This window comes from Sciurus vulgaris (assembly GCF_902686455.1).
Source record: "Sciurus vulgaris genome assembly, chromosome: 5".
Classification (NCBI taxonomy): Eukaryota; Metazoa; Chordata; class Mammalia; order Rodentia; family Sciuridae; genus Sciurus; species Sciurus vulgaris.
The window spans coordinates 157,120,687-157,141,252 of NC_136465.1; the positions used below are offsets into that span (position 1 = coordinate 157,120,687).

Genomic DNA, 20,566 nt, shown 5'->3' on the forward strand with positions numbered 1-20,566 from the left:
TCATAATTTCATTTCCCCCCATAATGGACAGAAGTTGTTAAATTTAATTGAGTCTAGTTTATCATTCTTGTCTTTTATGGTTGCTGTTTTTTGTGTCCTCTTGAAGAATCTTACCTGCCCCACCTTTGGAAGATACTATTTTAACAATGTTGAGAGGTGGGACCTTTAAGAGGAGATTAAGTCTAAAGACTCTGACCTTATGAATGGATTAAGGCCATTATTAGGAGAGTGACTTTCTATCAAAAGGATGAGTTTGACCCCCTTCCCTTCTCGTTTTCTCCCTTTTGCACCCCCTTGTGCAAGTTTTGTTGCCGTTCCACCATAGGATGATAAAGAAGGTCCTCACCTAATGCTATTCCCTTGTTCTTGAACTTCCCAGCCTCTAGAACTGTGAATAATGTTTCTTTGCTTTATAAATTACTTAATCCCTGGTATTGTTATAGCAGCACAAAATAGACTAAGACACTATCCTTTGTTTTCTTTTAGAAGCTTTATTGTGTTAGGTTTCTCATTTTTATCTGTTACCCATTTCAAGTTGTATATGGGGTAAGATAGGTTTCTATTTCACTGTAGATATCTAATTGCATCAGAATTATTTTTTGCTAAGACAGGCTTATTGACAGTGAATTACAGTAATGCCTTCTAACAAAACTAGTAACTAGTTGTTACTTTCTAGACAGTCTATTTGTTCTGTTGATCCTAATTGACTGACTGTTACTAATACAGAATCACATTGTTTTGGTTATTGTAGCTCTGTGGTAAGTCTTGATACTTCTAGCTTCACTTAACTATTTCTAGGTCCTTTGCAATTCTATCTGAATTTTAGATTCAGTATGCCTGTTTCTATCTAAAAATATGTTAATTTTCCTAAGCAGTGTTTTGTTTTTACTGTAGAAGTCTTAGCTTGGTAGATTTTTCTATGTATTTGATTTTTTGATGGTATAGTATAATTGTTTTTACTATTAAATTTTATTGTCCACTTCTTTGTGGCAGAGATACAGAAATGCAGTTAGTATTCTTATATTGCCCTTTTATCGAGGAATCCTACTAAATTCACTTAGTAGTTTGACAGTTTTATTTTAATTTTGTTTGCATTTTGCAGTTTATATACTCTCATCTCCTGTGAATAACGATTATTTTCTTACTTCCCTATCTTTATGCATTTTTTTCTTTTTTGTTATTACATTAACTAGAATTTCCAATACAGTGTTGAATAGACTTTGATAGTGGTTGTTCTTGTTTCACTGCCAAATTCAGGAAGAAATATTCACATTTCACTACTAAGGATGATTTGAATTGTAAGATTTCTTTGCAGAAGTATTTTTTATCTTACTTGGGTGGTATACATTGTTCTTGGCTTATGTGGGCAAAATTTGCTATTTATTTTGGACATTTTAAGCCATTCAATCAAATCATTCACAATCTTTTATTTCTGTAACCAATGAATATACTAGCTAAAACTCACTTTATCTTTTTCTGCTTTTATTCTTGTTCTTACCTTTTAGAGTGTTGTAATGAAACACTTTGTGTCATTTATGTTACTTTTTATTACCTTTTACATTTAAATGAAATGATGAAATTTTAAAAACTATACACATGGCTTTTTTCATTGATTCATATAATTTAACACTTTGCTGATTATGTTGTAAGTACTGGGGAATATGACTTTGAATATGACATAGTTTAGTAGTAGCGTAAGTGGATAGTTAACCAGATAATACAAGTGTTATAAAAATAGTAAATTGCAGAGTTCACAGGGACCCTGTCCCTTTTGGGAAGAAGTCAAAAAAAACATTTTAAAGAAAATGATGTCTCAGTGGCATCCTGAGAAAAGTCCAAGTTACCTGGGGTGGGAAAGGGAAAGGGCTAAGTGGCAGGAGAGTTTAGAAACCACTTTATGTGGAGATTATCACCTGCAAAGAATACCTAATATCATCTACTGTGATCATTGATTTGTATTACATTTTTCTATTTAATCTTTGCTACTAGTTTGTGGAGATTATACTACTCTTATTTTATAGTCGAGAAAATAAGATTCCAGGATTTTCAGATCACGACTCTTTAAAAAATTTTTAAAAAGTTTTATTGGTGCATAGGAATTATGCAGATAGTGGGTTTCATTATGGCATGTTTGTACATGCGTGTAACATAATTTGATCAGTTTCACTCCAGATGCCTCCTTTTACCCTCCCCTCTTGCCTCCCCTGTTCCCCTTTCTCTGTACCAATGATCTCCCTTCTACATTCCTAATGTCCCTTTTCTTTTTCCTTCCCCTGACTTCCACATATGAGAGAAAACGTACAATACTTATCTTTCTGAATCTGGATTATTTTACTTAATACGATGATCTACAGTTCCACTCTCAGATCAATAACTCTTTTGACTGTTTTGAAGATCAAGTCTTCCAAGAGTAGTAGTATTGTTTCCTTTTAGATCTTTTTTTAGCTCAGAAATAGCTGTAAATGTGTAAGAATTTGAGAATCCAGATCTTCTGGGAACTTTGTATCAGTCTCTTGTCACCCTATGCAGGAGTCTACTGTTTACTGTTCTCTCTTTCTCAAGTTAAATGAACTATCTTCAAAAATTCTAGATGATGGGTTGCTCTTTTGTTGATTGTCAGTTTTCATTGATTATTTTATGTAGGAAAACCTAATTAAATTTATTTTCTAGTTTAGGAAAACAGTAATGCTCAAAGTTTATCTTTTGTCCTAGGTAAGATAAACCAGAACTTGTGATCATTATGTCTGTGCTGCCTCCTGCTTGGGCACTCTGCAGCTCAGTAGGACCTTTTGGTATAGCTTTTCATGGTAGATTACACCTTTATTTCAAGAGCACTAAGGGTAAAGCACTTAGCTAGCTGAGTGAACTTGTGCATGTCACTTAACTCTCAGACCTCCTTTTCTTTATCCATAAAGTGAAATGATGCACTTTCAGCAGTTTTTTTTTAATACAATTAAATAAAATGTTGAAATTTATCACTGTGCCTGACAATAAAAGATCAATGAGTGATAATATTGTGAGCTTTTAATGAATAATTATAAACCCATTAAAATAGTTTTGTGATTTACTTCTCCAAACTGGTTTGAATATCTTTGGGTGTGATGTGTTCCCCTTAAACCCCTGTTAATTTACCAGGTGTAATTTGATCCTGGTAATCATATTTTGTGTTTGTATAAAATTAAAGACAGTGAAGAAATTAAACTGTAGCACATATTTTTCTTCTTTTCCCTGGGATGAATGGTAATATGTTTTTCATTTATTTCATTTCTTCTGTTAAGCTACATTAAAACAGAATACATAGACTGGGAAATAGGAATTGGTCTTTTTATATGTAAGGATGCAGTCCCTGTTTTCTTAGTGAGGAGAGTCAAAGGCTCCTTAATTCCTTATTCTTTTACATAATTGAAATGTTTGTTTTTTTTTAAATTAGTTTGTTTTCTAAAAACAGTTTAGTTGCACCTTATCTATTGTTTACCAGAAGCATAGAATTTTTACTTGAGCATTCATTTTCAAAGTATTTACTAAGATTTCTCAAAATTCATTCAAAATTTCGAATACAGTAAATATCAATGTTTTAAATTTAAGCAATGTTTATAAAAATTGTTTGTCAAAAATTGGCTTTTTAAATTTCAAATATACTATTATTCAGCCCGACTTTTATATTGGTCAGTTTTATTATAGATGGGATCTGAGTTTTTGGGAAAAAAATAGTAGGACATGTCTGTGAGTAAATTGAAATTTTTTCATATTTTTATTTTTTGTTTCTTTGAACAATCAAGGATTTGAAATCTTTGATAATTATCAAATTGGTTTCTTGGTAAACGTGACAAATCCTTGGGGTTTCATTGAATCTACATCAGACTGAATTTCATATCAGAATAAGATTGCCTGAATATATTTAGAATCCTACTTTGAAATGTCTGAACTGAATTGAAGCTATTAGTTTTATATGGATCACAATGTCTTTCTGCAAGTTAAAATGAACCTTGCTGCTCCTACGGAAATGCTGGGGCTGACAGACTTCTTAGACCATAATTGCATGTCAGTGTTTGGCAAGTTCAGCAGCTTAGGCTTGCAAATAGGTTAATCTGTGTTGCTTTTCTTAAATAGTTGCCTTTTCCAAAGCAGTTAAAAATGTAGAACTATGTTATTGTTTCTTTGGATTTAAAAAGAAAAAAAAAACATTAAAAAAAACAAAAACAAAACTTAAGATATAACAGATGAGATTCTGTAAGATTTTAAATATATTGGTATATATTAAATCCATTTACTTCTTGTAAGTGAAAGTTTTGCTTTTTAATGTATAGATAGCCTATTTGAATACACTCTGTTAAATGCAAATAATTACTAATTACATTTTTAAAATAATTATTATTTTTATCATGGGTAAATTTAGGGTTGGGCATGTAGCTTAGTAATAAAGCACTTGCCTAGTATATATACAAGGCCCTGGCTTTGATCCACAGCACTGTCAAAGAAAAAAAAAAACCAGGTAATTCTAATTTGATTTATTTGATTGATTGTTATGTTTATACCTGAATTGTTTATACTCAAAATATGGACTGATTACAAAGCTTTATATTTAATAGTGGTCCTCTTTAAATTATATAGGACATAAGTATAATTTACATTGGGATAAAAGTGTTTACATAACATGTCTTTGAATCTCTTATTGTATTTCCTTAGTATTTGTATGTACTTGCCTGGCCTATATGTTATGTTCTCGAACAATTTATAGTTGACATGTGGGCAGTTAGGGTCTTGCAGTCCTCCTGCCTCAGCCTCCCAAGATGCTGGAATTATAGGTATGTGCCACTGTGCCATGTTTTTCTCTTAATTACTGATTTTATTCCATTTTTCTCTTCCAGACTTTCTTTTATGTTGTTTTTCTTCCATAGTCATTCTCTGTCTAGTCTTGTTCTCTGCCTTTTTCTCATTAGTGTTCTATCACAGGAATGCTCATATTAGTCTTTATAACTGATTTGTAATGATTATACATTTTTTATTGTTTAGTGTCACAGTTTACGTAAACATTCCTCTGTTGTGTTAGGTATTTTCCAAATTTTTATAATCAGAACAGGCACCATATGTTAATATTGCTTCCCTAAGTACATCTCTCCTGCTTCAAATGTTTTCTTTCAGGGTGCTAATTCTTTGAATGTAATTGATTTTCTTTCCATGAGGAGCTTAAGTGTGTTATTCTCTTATATTTAATCTCAAATGTCTGATGATTTATTTTTTTCCTTAATCATTTTTTCCCTCTGTGTGAGAATTTTTTTTCCCTTTGAAGTCCACAAATTTTACTATAATATGTGCTAGTGCTGATCATTCTGTACTGCTATTCTTAGGCATACAGTATGTTCATTTACTGTGTAGTTTCATATTTTAAAAAAAATTTAGGAAAGTTTTCTTCAGTTATAGCTTTTGTAATTGTTCTTTTCCCTATCTTTGTCATACTATTGTTGTTTTCAGTTATCTTTGCTTATTTTTCAGTTGTTTATTCCTTTTCCCCATGTTCTTTTTAAGTTTTTCTTATCTTTGATTTTTAAAAATTTCTTGTTACCTCCTTGAGGTATTCTCCATTATGTTTATTCATTCTTGTATTTTTTCTAAATTTTAGCCTTCATTTTTGAAGAGAATTTTAAAAATTCTTATTCTTTTTCAAGTTCTGAAATCTAATTTTTGAGTTTTCTAATTTTAGCATGTTGATTTTAAATGTATCATTTTATTGTCCTTTGGGCCATCAATTGAGGAAACCTTCTTATTTTCTTCTTATAGTAATTGTGGAGTATATCTCTGAAATTAGTTTCCTTGAACTTTTAGAGAGAGATGGGGTTCAGCATATCTAATTTCATAGAGCTCCCTCTTGTTTTAAGGTAGTTAGCTTGCTTTCTGAGGTTCTCTGTCTTTATTCTATTTCTCCAGCTGAATGTGAACCTTTGTTTTCTCCAGTTCTGCTGCTCCAGCTTGCTCAGGTTCTCTTCTGCTCCCAGCCGTCTCCTCATGGCAGTGAGGCACTTTGGCTGATAGTTTTGGGGATCCACGAGGTCTAACTGTTGAAGCCTTTCAGACTGTACAGACCTGGTCATGCAATGAGTATTCCTGGTTAGAGTTGAAATTTGGCACCATGCTTTTCTTTAAATACTCTTTGGCTCTTTCGGGCTTCTGTTTTCAGATCTGTTTCAGACTTTCTATTATTTCTCTCTGCTTCTTTTACACAGACACTGATACCATGAAGGACTCCTCATGGCTGTTAATTGTTTGACCTGCCAGCATGTTTTGGCGGGGGAAATAATGTAGATATCTGATTGTCTAGTTTTGTTGTAAATATCCATGGGATTTTAGTTCTGCTAGTTAGTTTACTCTCTGTTAAGCACAGGCACATGCACATACCCCTTACTCACATACTGTATGGGGGGAGGTCCTCCAAGACTAGATTAGGAGAACTCTCAAGACTCAATGTATAGTCACACAACTATGATTTATTATAATGAAAGGATATAAAGCAAAATCAGTAAAGAGAAAATGCACATGGGTAAAGTCCATGGGAAACTAAGTGTGAGCTTCCAAGAGTCATCTCCCTGAGGACATGTAGGAGTGAAGGAAATGTTGCCATACAAAGCCTTGGTCTGCAGGTGGCACAGTGGAAGCCAGTTAGTCCTAGTAGTTACCATCATCTGCCTAGTTGATTGGAAGATGACTGTATTATTAACATTGTCCTAGGGAACATCTTAGCTAATACCTGCAAGTTAAGGGCTTATATTGGAAATTTAAGGAAGTGTATCTTCAACCACAGATGGGTGGCACCAGAATAATCACTGATCCTATGGTGGTCCATTTTCTAATGTTATCTGACGGTCACCAGATGTTTTGGGTTGTATAAATCTGTAGAAAGATTATTGATTAGAAGTTCTTAGGACAATATTTCCCTTGTTCCTTTTTCCTGAACTAACTTACTGGAGCTTTTAATGTCTTAATTATTTAGAATTTAAAATGCTGGGGAAAGAACACAAAAAGCAAGTTTACGAAGGACAGTTTGCAGAGGACAAGTTAACATGCTAGGTAGCTTCACTTTCTGCCCTCTGAAGTTTCAGTAAATTGAATCTACTGAAATAAACTAAACATTTAATAACACAAGGAGAGAAAAGAATGAAAGCCGAGAACCCAATAACTGAGTAATAGTTAGGAGCTTATATACTCTTCTTCAAATGGGAGAAGTGGGAACCATAGCCCTAACTGGAAAAACAAATGAATTGTGGGGAGATAAATTGGTTCAAAGAACAAATGGTAGCCTAGGAGAGTTCCTCCGGGTTCTGGGGGAGGTGAAGACAAGTTATGGGAAGTTGAGAATTATGCTGTGAACAAAGGTTGCCTCTCAGGTGACAGCCGCAGAAGGTATGGGAAGTCTGTCCAGCACATGTAGTGATGATTAGTTTATTCTGTGATGAATCTTTCCTGGTTAATGAGATTTTAGGCAGGGAATCCAAGATGATGGTATTTCTTCTGGATGAACTCCTTAGTCAGAAAAGGGAACTTAGAGAAAGCCATTCCCTGTAATTCCAGAAAGAGTGTCCAGTGACTGGTAGGAGGATTTGGAGTAGGTATTGGTAAGTCAGAGAATCCTGAGACTCTAGTTCAGAATACCAAGCATGTAAGCCATGACATTTTCTAAGTGTCAACAGAGATAATGTGCTTATTTCTTCCAGCATAAAATTGTGACAACCTATGAAATATTGTCTACCAGGAGAAGCTTGCTAGCAGGTTTTTATTGGAAGCAGTTTACCTACACAGCGTCTGTGGCTATTCATATATGCCAAAATTTCCAGAGTCCTAGAAGGAAAGCAGGTGTTCATCCATAAACCTTATCTTTTGCGCAGTTTTAGGCACAGTGAACCCCTCCTAACAGGATAATGGGAACCTCCCAAAATCCAAGTTCCCAGGTGCCAGCCAAGGACCAACCTTAAAAGCTGAACTTGCTAAGAAGTCTCAGGTCTGCTTTTCTACACACATACATATGAATAGGGGAATTTAAGATTTAAAAAAAATGCCACCATTGTTACCACTATATTCCTGAAATACTCCAATTAAGATTTCTTTCTAAACAGAAGAGAAATCTGTTCAGATTTCCATTTTGAAGATGATATTGCTACAGTATTATGAAGGATGGCTAGGAAACCATTGAGTGGAAATAGTTAACCATGCAGTAGTTCAGGCAATAGATCATCTGTTAGTGCTTTGAAAGAAGACCTGGAATCAAGGAAAGGGAAGGAGTTAAAAGGGATACTGCATATATGTAGTATGCATATGGGTACATATGTCCACATGCAATATGTATACTACACACAAGGCTATTAAGAAAATATGAATGTGTTTTCTTAACTGTTTCTAAGTATAGAAACAAAGTCACAAAGGGAGACAAGTTGAATAAATTTTCGATATTTAAAAATTTAAAACCTCTGACAGAAAGCAAGAAAAAATAACAGTAAAACAAAGAAGAAATGGGGAAAATATTTACAACCTATCATAGTGTTTATGCTGTTATACTAAAAATTGTAAGTTAGAATATTGTTTAAATCTTAATCTAGTAAAAAATAGGCAAAGTAGATTAATAGGCAGTTCACAAAAGGAGAAAGATAATCATTATATTTTTCAACCAAGAACTTTTAAAGCAAGAACAATGAAATACAAATTCTTTCACAAATTAGCTGCCTTTTAAGAAAATGTAGTAGTCAGGTACTTAGAAATTGAAAGTAACTTAAATATCCAGTATTGTATTATTGATATCCATTGATTTTTGTAGTACATTCTTTTATCTTGAAAATAGTTCATAATCTGTAACAAAACAAATTCTTAACAAGTTAAGACCACTGATACCAAAATCAATATTTTTATCCAGGACAATTTTGAAAGTGTAAGGAAATGGTGATATAATAGATGTAGAAAGTTCAGAAATGATATCCTGTTAATACTAAGGGGATCAAAGTATAGACATTTAAAGAAGTCAGTGTGCTTACTTATAAACAAATGGGATACATGTTGTTTCTCTGTACATGGCATAAAGGCATACCATTTGTGTAATCATAAATTTACATAGAGTAATGTTGTTTGATTCATTCTGTTATTTTTTCCCTTCCCCCCACCCCTCCCACCCCTCTTTTACTTCTATACAGAGCTTCCTTCCTCCATACTTGCCCCCTTCCCTAACCCTAACTCTAACCCTAACACTAACCCTTCCCTCCCCCCATTATGTGTCATCATCCACTTATTATTGATATCATTCGTCCTTTGGCTTTTCGAGATTGGCTTATCTCACTTAGCATGATATTCTCCAATTTCATCCATTTGCCTGCAAATGCCATAATTTTATCATTCTTTATGGCTGAGTAATATTCCATTGTATATATATACCACAGCTTCTTTATCCACTCATCAATTGAAGGGCATCTAGGTTGATTCCACAGTCTGGGTATTGTGAATTGAGCAGCTATGAACATTGATGTGGCTATATCTCTGTAGTATGCTGATTTTAAGTCCTTTGGGTATAGGCCAAGGAGTGGAATAGCTGGGTCAAATGGCGGGTCCATTCCAAGTTTTCTAAGGAATCTCCACACTGCTTTCCAGAGTGGCTGCACTAATTTGCAGTCCCACCAACAATGTATGAGTGTACCTTTCTCCCCACATCCTCGCCAACACCTGTTGTTGCTCGTATTCTTGATAATCGCCATTCTAATTGGGGTGAGATGGAATCTTAGGGTGGTTTTGATTTGCATTTCTCTTATTACTAGAGATGTTGAGCATTTTTCCATATGTTTGTTGATTGCTTGTAGATCTTCTGTGAAGTGTCTATTCATTTCCTTAGCCCATTTGTCGACTGGATTATTTGAATTCTTGAAGTAGTTTTTTGAGTTCTTTGTAGATTCTGGAGATTAGTGCTCTATCTGAAGTATGATTGGCAAAGATATTCTCCCACTCTGTAGGCTCTTTCTTCGCATTACTCATAGTTTCCTTTGCTGAGAGAAAGCTTTTTAGTTTGAATCTATCCCAGTTATTGATTCTTGCTTTTATTTCTTGTGCTATGGGAGTCCTGTTAAGGAAGTCTGGTCCTAAGCCGACATGTTGAAGATCTGGACCTACTTTTTCTTCTGTAATCTGCAGGGTCTCTGGTCTGATTCCGAGGTCCTTAATCGATTTTGAGTTTAGTTTCGTGCATGGTGAGAGATATGGGTTAGTTTCATTCTGTTGCATATGGATTTCCAATTCTCCCAGCACCATTTGTTGAAGAGGCTATCTTTCTCCATTGCATATTTTTGGCACCTTTGTCTAGTATGAGAAAATTGTGTTTATTTGGGTTTGTGTTCGTGTCCTCTATTCTGTACCATTGATCTACCTTTCTATTTTGGTACCAATACCATGCCGTTTTTGTTACTATTGCTTTGTAGTAGAGTTGAAGATCTGGTATTGCAATACCCCCTGTTTCACTCTTCTTGCTAAGGATTGCTTTAGCTATTCTGGGTTTCTTATTCTTCCAGATGAATTTCATAATTGCTTGCTCTATTTCTGTAAGATACGTCATTGGGATTTTAATTGGAATTGCATTGAATTTGTATAGCACTTTAGGTAGTATGGCCATTTTGACAATATTAATTCTTCCTATCCAAGAACATGGAAGATCTTTCCATCTTCTAAGGTGTTCTTTAATTTCTTTCTTTAGTGTTGTATAGTTCTCATTGTAGAGGTCTTTCACCTCTTTTGTGAGATTGATTCCCAAGTATTTTATTTTTTTCGATGCTATTGTAAATGGGATAGTTTTCCTAATTTCTCTTTCTGAAGATTCATCACTTATGTATAAAAATGCATTGGATTTATGAGCATTGATCTTGTAACCTGCTACTTTACTGAATTCACTTATGAGTTCTAAGAGTTTTCTGGTGGAATTTCCAGGTTCCTCTAAATATATAATCATGTCATCAGCGAACAGGGATAGTTTGAGTTCTTCTTTTCCAATTCGTATCCCTTTAATTTCTTTGGTTTGTCTAATTGCTCTGGCTAGATTCTCAAGAACGATGTTGAATAGAAGTGGTGAAAGAGGGCATCCCTGCCTTGTTCCATTTTTTAGGGGGAATGCTTTCAGTTTTTCACCATTTAGAATGATATTAGCCATGGGCTTAGCATAAATGGCCTTTACAATGTTAAGGAATGTTCCCACTATCCCTATTTTTTCTAGTGTTTTGAGCATGAAGGGGTGCTGTATTTTATCAAATGCTTTTTCTGCATCTATTGAAATAATCATGTGATTCTTGACTTTAAGTCTATTGATATGGTGAATTACGTTTATCAATTTCCTGATGTTGAATCAACCTTGCATCCCTGGGATGAAACCCTCTTGATCATGGTGCACTATCTTTTTAATATGTTTTTGTATGCGATTTGCTAAAATTTTGTTGAGAATTTTTGTGTCGATGTTCATTAAGGATATTGGTCTGAAATTTTCTTTCCTCGATGAGTCTCTGTCTGGTTTAGGTATCAGTGTGATATTGGCTTCATAGAATGAGTTTGGGAGGGTTCCCTCCTCTTCTATTTTATGGAATACTTTGAGAAGTATTGGAATGAGCTCTTCTTTAAAGGTTTTGTAGAACTCGGCTGAGAACCCATCTGGTCCTGGACTTTTCTTTGTTGGTAGGCTTTTGATGACTTCTTCTATTTCAGTACTTGAAATTGGTCTATTTAAATTGTTTATGTCCTCCTCGTTCAGTTTAGGCAATTCATATGTCTCTAGAAACCTGTTGATGTCTTCGAGGTTTTCTGTTTTGTTGGAGTATAGATTTTCAAAATAGCTTCTAATTATGTTTTGTATTTCAATCCTGTCTGTTGTGATATTTCCTTGTTCATTCCGAATTTTAGTGATTTGGGTTTTCTCTCGTCTTCTCTTTGTTAGTGTGGCTAAAGGTTTATCAATTTTGTTTATTTTTTCGAAGAACCAGCTATTTATTTTGTCAATTTTTGTATTGTTTCTTTTGTTTCAATTTCATTGATTTCAGCTCTGAGTTTAACTATTTCCTGTCTTCTACTACTTTTGGTGCTGTTCTGTTCTTCTTTTTCTAGGGCTTTGAGCTGTAGTGTTAGGTCGTTTATTTTTTGAGTTTTACTTCTTTCATTAAATGCGCTCCATGAAATAAATTTCCCTCTAAGTACTGCTTTCATAGTGTTCCAGAGATTTTGATATGATGTTTCTTTGTTCTCATTTACCTCTAAGAATTTTTAAATTTCCTTCCTAATATCTTCTGTTATCCATTCATCATATAATAGCATATTGTTTAATCTCCAGATGTTGGAATAGTTTCTGTGTTTTACTCTTTCATTTATTTCTAACTTCAATCCATTATGATCCAATAGAATACATGGTAGTGTCTCTATCTTCTTGTATTTGCTAACATTAGCTTTGTGGCATAATATATGGTCTATTTTAGAGAAGGATCCATGTGCTGCTGAAAAGAAAGTGTGTTTACTCTTGGTTGGATGGTATATTCTATAAATGTCCGTTAAGTCTAAATTATTGATTGTGTTATTGAGATCTGTGGTTTCTTTGTTCAATTTTTGTCTGGAAGATCTGTCCAGTGGTGAGAGAGGCGTGTTAAAATCACCTAGTATTATTATGTTATGGTCTATTTGATTTCTGAAATTGAGAAGGATTTGTTTGACATACATGGATGAGCCACTGTTTGGGGCATAGATGTTTATGATTGTTATATCTTGCTGATTTATGCTTCCCTTAAGCAGTATGAAATGACTTTCTTTATCCCTTCTGACTAACTTTGGCTTGAAGTCCACATTATCTGAAATGAGGATGGATACTCCAGCTTTTTTGCTGAGTCCATGTGCATGGTATGTTTTTCCCCATCCTTTCACCTTTAGTCTATGGGTATGTTTTTCTATGAGGTGAGTCTCTTGCAGACAACATATTGTTGGATCTTTCTTTTTAATCCAGTCTGCCAGTCTATGTCTTTTGATTGATGAATTCAGGCCATTAACATTCAGGGTTATTATTGAGATATGATTTGGTTTCCCGGTCATTTGGTTCATTTTTTAAATTTTATTTATTTATTTATTTGACACAACTTGGCTCCTCCTTTATTTGACAATTCCTTTAGGATAATTCCTCTGTTTGCTGATTTGCTTCTTTGTTTTTCATCTCTTCCTCATGGAATATTTTGCTGAGAATGTTCTGTAATGCTGGCTTTCTTTTTGTAAATTCTTTTAGCTTTTGTTTATCATGGAAGGATTTTATTTCATCGTCAAATTTGAAGGTAAGTTTTGCTGGGTATAAGATTCTTGGTTGGCATCCATTTTCTTTCAGGGCTTGAAAAATGTTGTTCCAGGCCCTTCTAGCTTTTAGGGTCTGGATTGAAAAATCTGCTGATATCCATATTGGTTTCCCCCTGAATGTAATTTGGTTCTTTTCTCTCACAGCCTTTAAATTTCTGTCTTTATTTTGTATGTTAGGCATTTTCATTATAATGTGCCTTGGTGTGGGTCTGTTGTAATTTTGTGTATTTGGAGTCCTATAAGCCTCTTGAACTTGATTTTCCATTTCATTCTTCAGATTTGGGAAATTTTCTGATATTATTTCATTGAATAGATTGTTCATTCCTTTGGTTTGTTTCTCTAAGCCTTCCTCAATCCCAATAATTCTTAAATTTGGCCTTTTCATGATATCCCATAGTTCTTGTATATTCTGTTCATGATTTCTTACCATCTTCTCTGTTTGTTCAACTTTGTTTTCAAGGTTAAATATTTTGTCTTCAATGTCTGAGGTTCTGTCTCCCAGGTGTTCTATCCTATTGTATATGCTTTCTATGGAGTTCTTAATTTGGTTTATTGTTTCCTTCATGTCAAGGATTTCTGTTTGGTTTTTTTTAATATCTCTAACTCTTTATTGAAATGATCTTTTGCTTCCTGTATTTGCTCTTTTAACTGTCGATTGGTGCGATCCTTCAATGCCTGCATTTGCTCTTTCATCTCATTGTTTGCTTCCCTGATCATTTTAATTATGTACAGTCTGAACTCCTTTTCTGTCATTTCTTCTGCCATGCTGTCATTGGGTTTTATTGATGTAACATCTAGATTTGTTTGCAGCATTTTCTTTCCTTGTTTTCTCATATTGTTCAGGTATCAGTGGACCACTGAGATATTGCAGATTTCCTTTATTGACTTACAATGTCCCTGAAGATTTCTATATATATCCCCCCTTAGCCTTCAGTAGGCTGAAGTCTTGTAGGAAGTTGATAATGCGGTGCTCCACAAGGAATCTGCCTTTCTAGGAGTGGTGGCCTTCAGGTGGGGTATATTCCCTGCTAGTGGGCAGAGGTGCCTCCACTTGTTGACCAATGTTCATCCAAAGGGGACCTAGGCTGCGGGCTGAGGCAAGGCCTGTTTGGGCCTGTGTCTCTGGTTTACCGTCCTTGTGGGGAAACCTCACCCGGCAGGGAGGACTCACCCGGTGGGGAGGTCTTGCTGGTCAGTTCCCTCCTAGAGGTTCCCCTCAATTTACAGCTACCGCCTGAGCTGGGCTGCCTTCCTCTGCAAAGTTCCCAGGGGCCCGGCCCTACTTCCTGGGCCTGGGAGCCTCACCCTTCGCAGATGAATCTCCTTAGGCTGCCCCTCCTCAGAGAATATGCCCGCAGTCCTGGAACCTTTGCTCTGCCCCTAAGCCTGTCTCTGTGCGGCTCTTCCACCAAGAAGCCTCCTAGATCCTGGGACCCTGCTCTGCACCTAATCGCCTGGCTTTGCGGCCCCTCCTCTGAGCAGCCACCTGGCGCCCCGTACAATCGCTCTGAGTCCCAGAGACCCGCCACATGCCTCTTCCTCCAGACAGCCGCCCAGTATTCTGGTGCGGTCTCTAGGAGTCCAAGCAACTCACTGCGTGCCTCCTCCTCCCACCGACCACCCATAGCCCAGGGCAATCAATCACTCCGAGTCGAAATGACCCTCCCTGTTCCTCCTCCTCCTCCAGGTAACCCCCCAGGTGTTCAGGAGCGGTCACTCTGAGTGGCTCTGAATCCACATGACCCGCTGCACGTGTCCTCTGGGCAGCCGCCCGGAGCTCTGGTGCGGCTACTGGAGACCAAGCGACCCACCGCGCTTTTCCTCCAGGCAGCCCCCCTGTGTTCAGGAGCGGTTGCTTTAAGTCCAAAAAACTCACCACTCGCCTCCTCCTCTGAGCAGCTGCCTGGAGCTCCAATGTAGTCACTGCGAGTCCAAACGCCCTGCCGCGCTCCTCCTCCTCCTCCTCCTACTCCTCCGGGCAGACCCTGGTGTTCAGAAGTGGTCTGAGTCCAAACAGCTTGCCACGCAGCCCCTCCTCTGGCAACCGCCTGTAGCTCTGGTGCAGTCACTCCGAATCCAAGCAGCCCCACTCCTCCTCCTCCTCGTCCTCAGGGCAGGCCCCGGTGTCCTGAGTCCACACAGCTCTCCTCGCTGCTCCTCCCCTAGGCAGCCTCCAGAGCCCCAGTGGTGGCTCCAAGTCCCAGCGCTGTGCTGAGCGGCCTCCTCTACGACGCTCCCAGTTGTCTGAGTTCACTGCTCCAGCCACTTAGGGTATTTTTAAAAGGTCTTTGTAGGAGCTGGGTGTGGTGGTGCATGCCTATGATCCCAGGTACTCAGGAGGCTGAAACAGGAGGATGATTGCAAGTGTGAGGCCAGCCTGGGCAACTTAGCCAGAACCTATCTCAAAATATAAAGAGAGAAGAAAGAAAGGGGGGGGGGGGGAGGAGGAAAGAAGGGGAGGTAGACTTTTTCTCAATAAAAATGAAAAATATATAAACCAACATTTTCTTTTTTTGTACTTTAGCTGCATGAAAAAAAAAAAAAGAGCCAAATTTAACAGGTGAACATAGTAATTATCTTACCCTAGATGTTTAGTAGCAAATACTTTGTTTCCTTAGTTAGAGTTTGTTTTATGTTACTCCTAAACATTTTTTTGCTGTTGGAGGTAAAATGCCTATTATTTTAAAATAACTTAGAATTATACAGATTATAAGTTTGCAGGGAAAAATAGCTTAAATGTAAAGTACTTAATTCTTATAATAAATTATAATGCCAGTTCAAGTTTCAGAGTCTTATTTTAGTAAAAATAGGTAAAATTCAACCAGTTGTAATGTAAGACCTGTTTACCCACCCTGGATCTTTGTTTATTCTGGTGCATTAGAAACTAGAAATGGAGAATGTTTTCACTGCCCCAGGGATTAGTGTTTAGAGAATGGCCAGCATTGCCCTTAGGCAGATACTTTGGAAAGAGTGGATATAATTTATCCCCAGTCTGTAGTGTTGCCAATTCCTCCTTTTTGATTTAATGTGCTTTTATGCTTCAGGTGTTAAGTTGCCAGTTTATCACATTCTCAAACTTATCCAGATACCTAAAAGTATAAATAGAAAACAAATGTGAAATATTATTGCTTATTCTCTCCCAGTGTTCCTTTATACTAGTTGGATTTGTCTCTGATCAGGTCAATATTTATGGTGAATGTTTTAACCCTGATGGATTACTGTAGGCAATCTCTATATATTATAGTTTTCCCCTGAAAGGGGTGGGGAAAGGAAGCTATATTCTGAGAAAAAATGACAAGTATTTGAAAACAGAATATTTGCCTGTTTCAGATTGATCTCATACCCCCAAAATAACAGTATGGTTGTTATGGTAGAAATCTGTCACTCTCAAAACTAGAGAATTCATAAACCCTATGTGAAATGTGTAGTTGGCCATTATTTATAGTTTATATAAAATGTCCTTATGAATGTTCACAATTATGTAAAACTTATTCTTTTATTTTTATAGTCTGTTCGGCACTTGAAGTACTCCTTGTTTAAGAAATCGCTATTGGGCAGTGTTTCAGATAATGGAATAGTAACTCTCTGGGATGTGAATAGTCAGAGTTCATACCATAACTTTGATAGTACGCATAAAGCTCCAGCTTCAGGCATCTGTTTTTCTCCTGTCAATGAGTTGCTGTTTGTAACCATAGGCTTGGATAAAAGAATCATCCTTTATGACACTTCTAGTAAGAAGTAAGTATGATGTGCTCATGTCTTAATTTAGTAAAAAAATAGTTATTTTATTGACAAATGATTTTGTGTCTCTTATTGACTACTGGTTAATGTCCAGGGGATCTAATGTTTTTATACTTGATATATATAGCTAGTAAAATAGAGTTCTTTTTCTTTTCATGCAGAAAAAATGGACAGGGGTATGGATATTACTTACGGTACTTTTGGAATATAAATATTGAGGGAAAGCATCTTAAGGATTTCACCTCTTTGTTTTAGCATATTTAGTATTCTTTTTTGAAGTGTAGCTAAATATATATTTTAAAGCATTATGATTAATTTGCTTTAAAATTAATTTATTATCTAGATCAAAGTTCCTAAACTGTTGACATTGTGGACTGGATAATTCTTTTTTGTGGGGGTCTGTTCCAGATATTGTAGGATATTTAGCAGTATCCCTGACCACCTCTACCTACTAAATCCCAGTATCATCGCCACAGTCATGACAGCCTAAACTTTCTCCAAATGTTGCCAAATATTCATGGGGGATTATGGCCCCACAGATGAGTAGTACTTGATCTTCCAAACACTTAGGCCCATTTTGCTTCTTTCTTCAGTTATACGTATTCTTGAACAGCTACACAAACAAAAACCAGCTGCTAGAGTGCTAGAGCTGTATTCAGGATGCCTAATGGAAAGTTGCCACTTTCAGGCCTTCTTTGGATGCTAGAGTTTTTACTGTTACTTTTTTCATTCTCTTTTTTGAGTCAGCAAGCCATTCTTCTCACACCAGACACACCAGCAAAAGCACCAACTTCAGCAGATTAGTGTCCATATTTCTGTGTTAGCTTCTTGAGGATCAAGCTACATGGACTCTTGTTCCTTTTAGCTTTTTGGTCAAGAGATGCACAACTGAGAACAAAGTGGCAGCTGCTCCCCTATGAAAGGTCATGGTCCTCTTGAGACCTAAGCAGTTCAGTAAATGGAAAGTGGTTACTTAGAGTTTCATCAACCCTGAGGCTTGAAACCCTGTTTGTGGAGTAGCACATAGGAATTGTGTCACATTCACTGCCAAGACAATAATTACTCAGAGAAACAGGTGCTATTTTCTATATTCAGGAAGATATAGATTTTACTTACTGAAAGGGAATAAAAAAATAGGATGTGACATTTAGCAGTTACTGCATGTCATTTTATCAGAAATGTTTCTTAAGACAGATTCTAAAACTCAGCTTTAAACAAGCATTTGGGATTTATGTGCTGTTTACCCAATTCTAATTTGGTTGGTGAACATGTATGTCATATAAGCTAATACACTTGCATAAACTAATATATCTGCATATACTTTGTTCCCTTTTCCGAAGGGTAGTGAAAACTTTGGTGGCCGACACTCCTCTGACTGCAGTCGATTTTATGCCAGATGGAGCCACTTTGGCTATTGGATCTTCCCGAGGGAAAATATATCAATATGATTTAAGGATGTTGAAATCACCAGTTAAAACCATTAGTGCTCACAAGACATCTGTGCAGTGTATAGCATTTCAGTACTCCACTACTCTTACTAAGGTGAGTTATTTTCAACATTTTTTATTTTACTAAAAAAATTCTAGCTCAAAATATGAAAATTTTATTTTCACTTAAATGCAATGTATTGCTTCATAATCATTATATGATAGCATTCTAAATAATTTTAGTACAAAGTTTCTGATACTTAGTTTTAAAAGTGCTTAGGGTACTTGATTTTCTCTGTCTTCAAAAATATTTTAAAAGGCTTTTTTGGTTTAGAAGAAAACTCATATCTACCACCAAGCTTAAGATACGTAAGGGAAGAAAATGTTTTTAATCTAACAGAGAATTTATAAAACATTAATGTACAGTAGGAAATATTAGTAACCTGAGCTTTTAAATGTTTCATTACATTTCAGTCAAGTTTAAATAAAGGCTGTTCAAATAAGGCCACAGCAGTGAATAAACGAGCCCTTAATGCGAGCACTGCTGGTGGAGGAATTCAGAATTCTGGAATTGTCAGAGAGGCAGCCACCACTTCCATTGCCACAGTTCTCCCGCAACCCATGACAACAACTGTGGGGAAAGCAACAGTTGCTGTTCAGGACAAAGCAGGTAAATGTTAAGTATGTAGTATTTGGGTTTTTTTTCTTCCCCAAATATATTTAATTAGCTCTTTCTTCAAGAATGTTGAACTCAAATTCATTTGAGCATTTAGGTAAAATTGTTAGCAGATATCATTGAAGTAATGAAAAATTTAATTTTGGATATAAGTTTTTTTAAAGTTCATGAAAAGCACTTATTCTATTCATTTGAACGTCTATTGTAGGCAATAGTGATTATCTTAAAAAATGAAATCATGCCAACTTAGAAATCATGCATCTCCAGTGTCACCAAAAGACTGGGTGACTTTCCATTGTGTTATCAATAGAGAATATAAAACTTTGATGCTGTCATTATGATTTGACCCTATATTTTAAAAAAAGCTATTAGTGACTCTTGATTTCATATTTCAGAATGAAAAGTAAGGTGCTGTAATGAATATTTTTAAGTGCTGAATAGTACCCGACACATATTAAGCAATACATTAGCAGTTTGTTAAGTAAAAATAAATGAATATGTTTGTTTATCAGTGATTTCTTCTATTCTGATAATCATTGATGAAACAGTTCTGAAACAAAGAGTTCCAATAGAATTTGGGAAATTGTAATAAGCTTCATCATACTTAATACAGAAAACATTTTTTATTTACAGTAAAGATCATATTGCTGAAAACCTTTTTGTAAGAAGTTATGCTGCACCATCAATTTGCAGTACTTTTAAAAGTCTTAATGGCATACCAGTCTTGAAATATGCTCAATATAAATTTATGTATCCATTTATTTTTAAGTTTTTAAGATAAGTACTTTGGCAAAATTATTCGTTGGTATCTTCTGAGTAAGAGTTTAATATTTCCAAGTAGCAGCAAACATTATTTGTTGAATAGTATAGAATAGTTTTGTTTTTTTTTTCCCCCCACTATTCCTGTGAATATCTGTGTCATCCTTTTAGAGTAGTCACTATGTATAGAAAATAGGTTCTTATTTAAGGACTCTTGGAGACAAATACCATTGCCATTTACCTAAAAGAAGAAGTCCTTTTTGAAAAATGACTTTGAGTAATGTCTGCCAATTTGTTGAATTAACTATATTATGAAAATTGCCAATATTTTCAAAAATTCTTTTAAAACTTTATTAATTTGATTCATACTTTTTTAAAATTAAAGTTCTCTCATTTACTCTAAACTCTCAAGTCTCATTATTATGTATCTAGTTTTTAATAAGGAGTCTCTTATTTAAGGATGACAGTATTAATTAAGAATGAAAGACTTGGGTCTGCTGGGTCATTGATAAATGATAATTCTAGGCAAATTCCCAAAATCGTTGGCAAAATGAGCATTTGCTCTGTCCCCACGGTTAGAGATTTTTATTTATTAACTTTATTTTGAAGAATTGCTAATTTACAGAAAGTGTTTAGAATT

General features: G+C 35.6%; 1 protein-coding gene across 2 annotated transcripts in view; it reads left to right on the forward strand.

Moving 5' to 3' along the window:
- The window catches only part of NEDD1 (NEDD1 gamma-tubulin ring complex targeting factor), a 58,541-nt gene that overhangs the window by 20,123 nt on the left and 17,852 nt on the right, over window positions 1-20,566 (forward strand). For both annotated transcript variants that reach the window (XM_079142866.1, XM_079142867.1), the window contains exons 6-8: window positions 16,832-17,061; window positions 18,405-18,606; window positions 18,966-19,161. In XM_079142866.1, coding sequence (XP_078998992.1) covers window positions 16,832-17,061; window positions 18,405-18,606; window positions 18,966-19,161 — 628 coding nt within the window. The remainder of the gene's footprint in view (window positions 1-16,831; window positions 17,062-18,404; window positions 18,607-18,965; window positions 19,162-20,566) is intronic.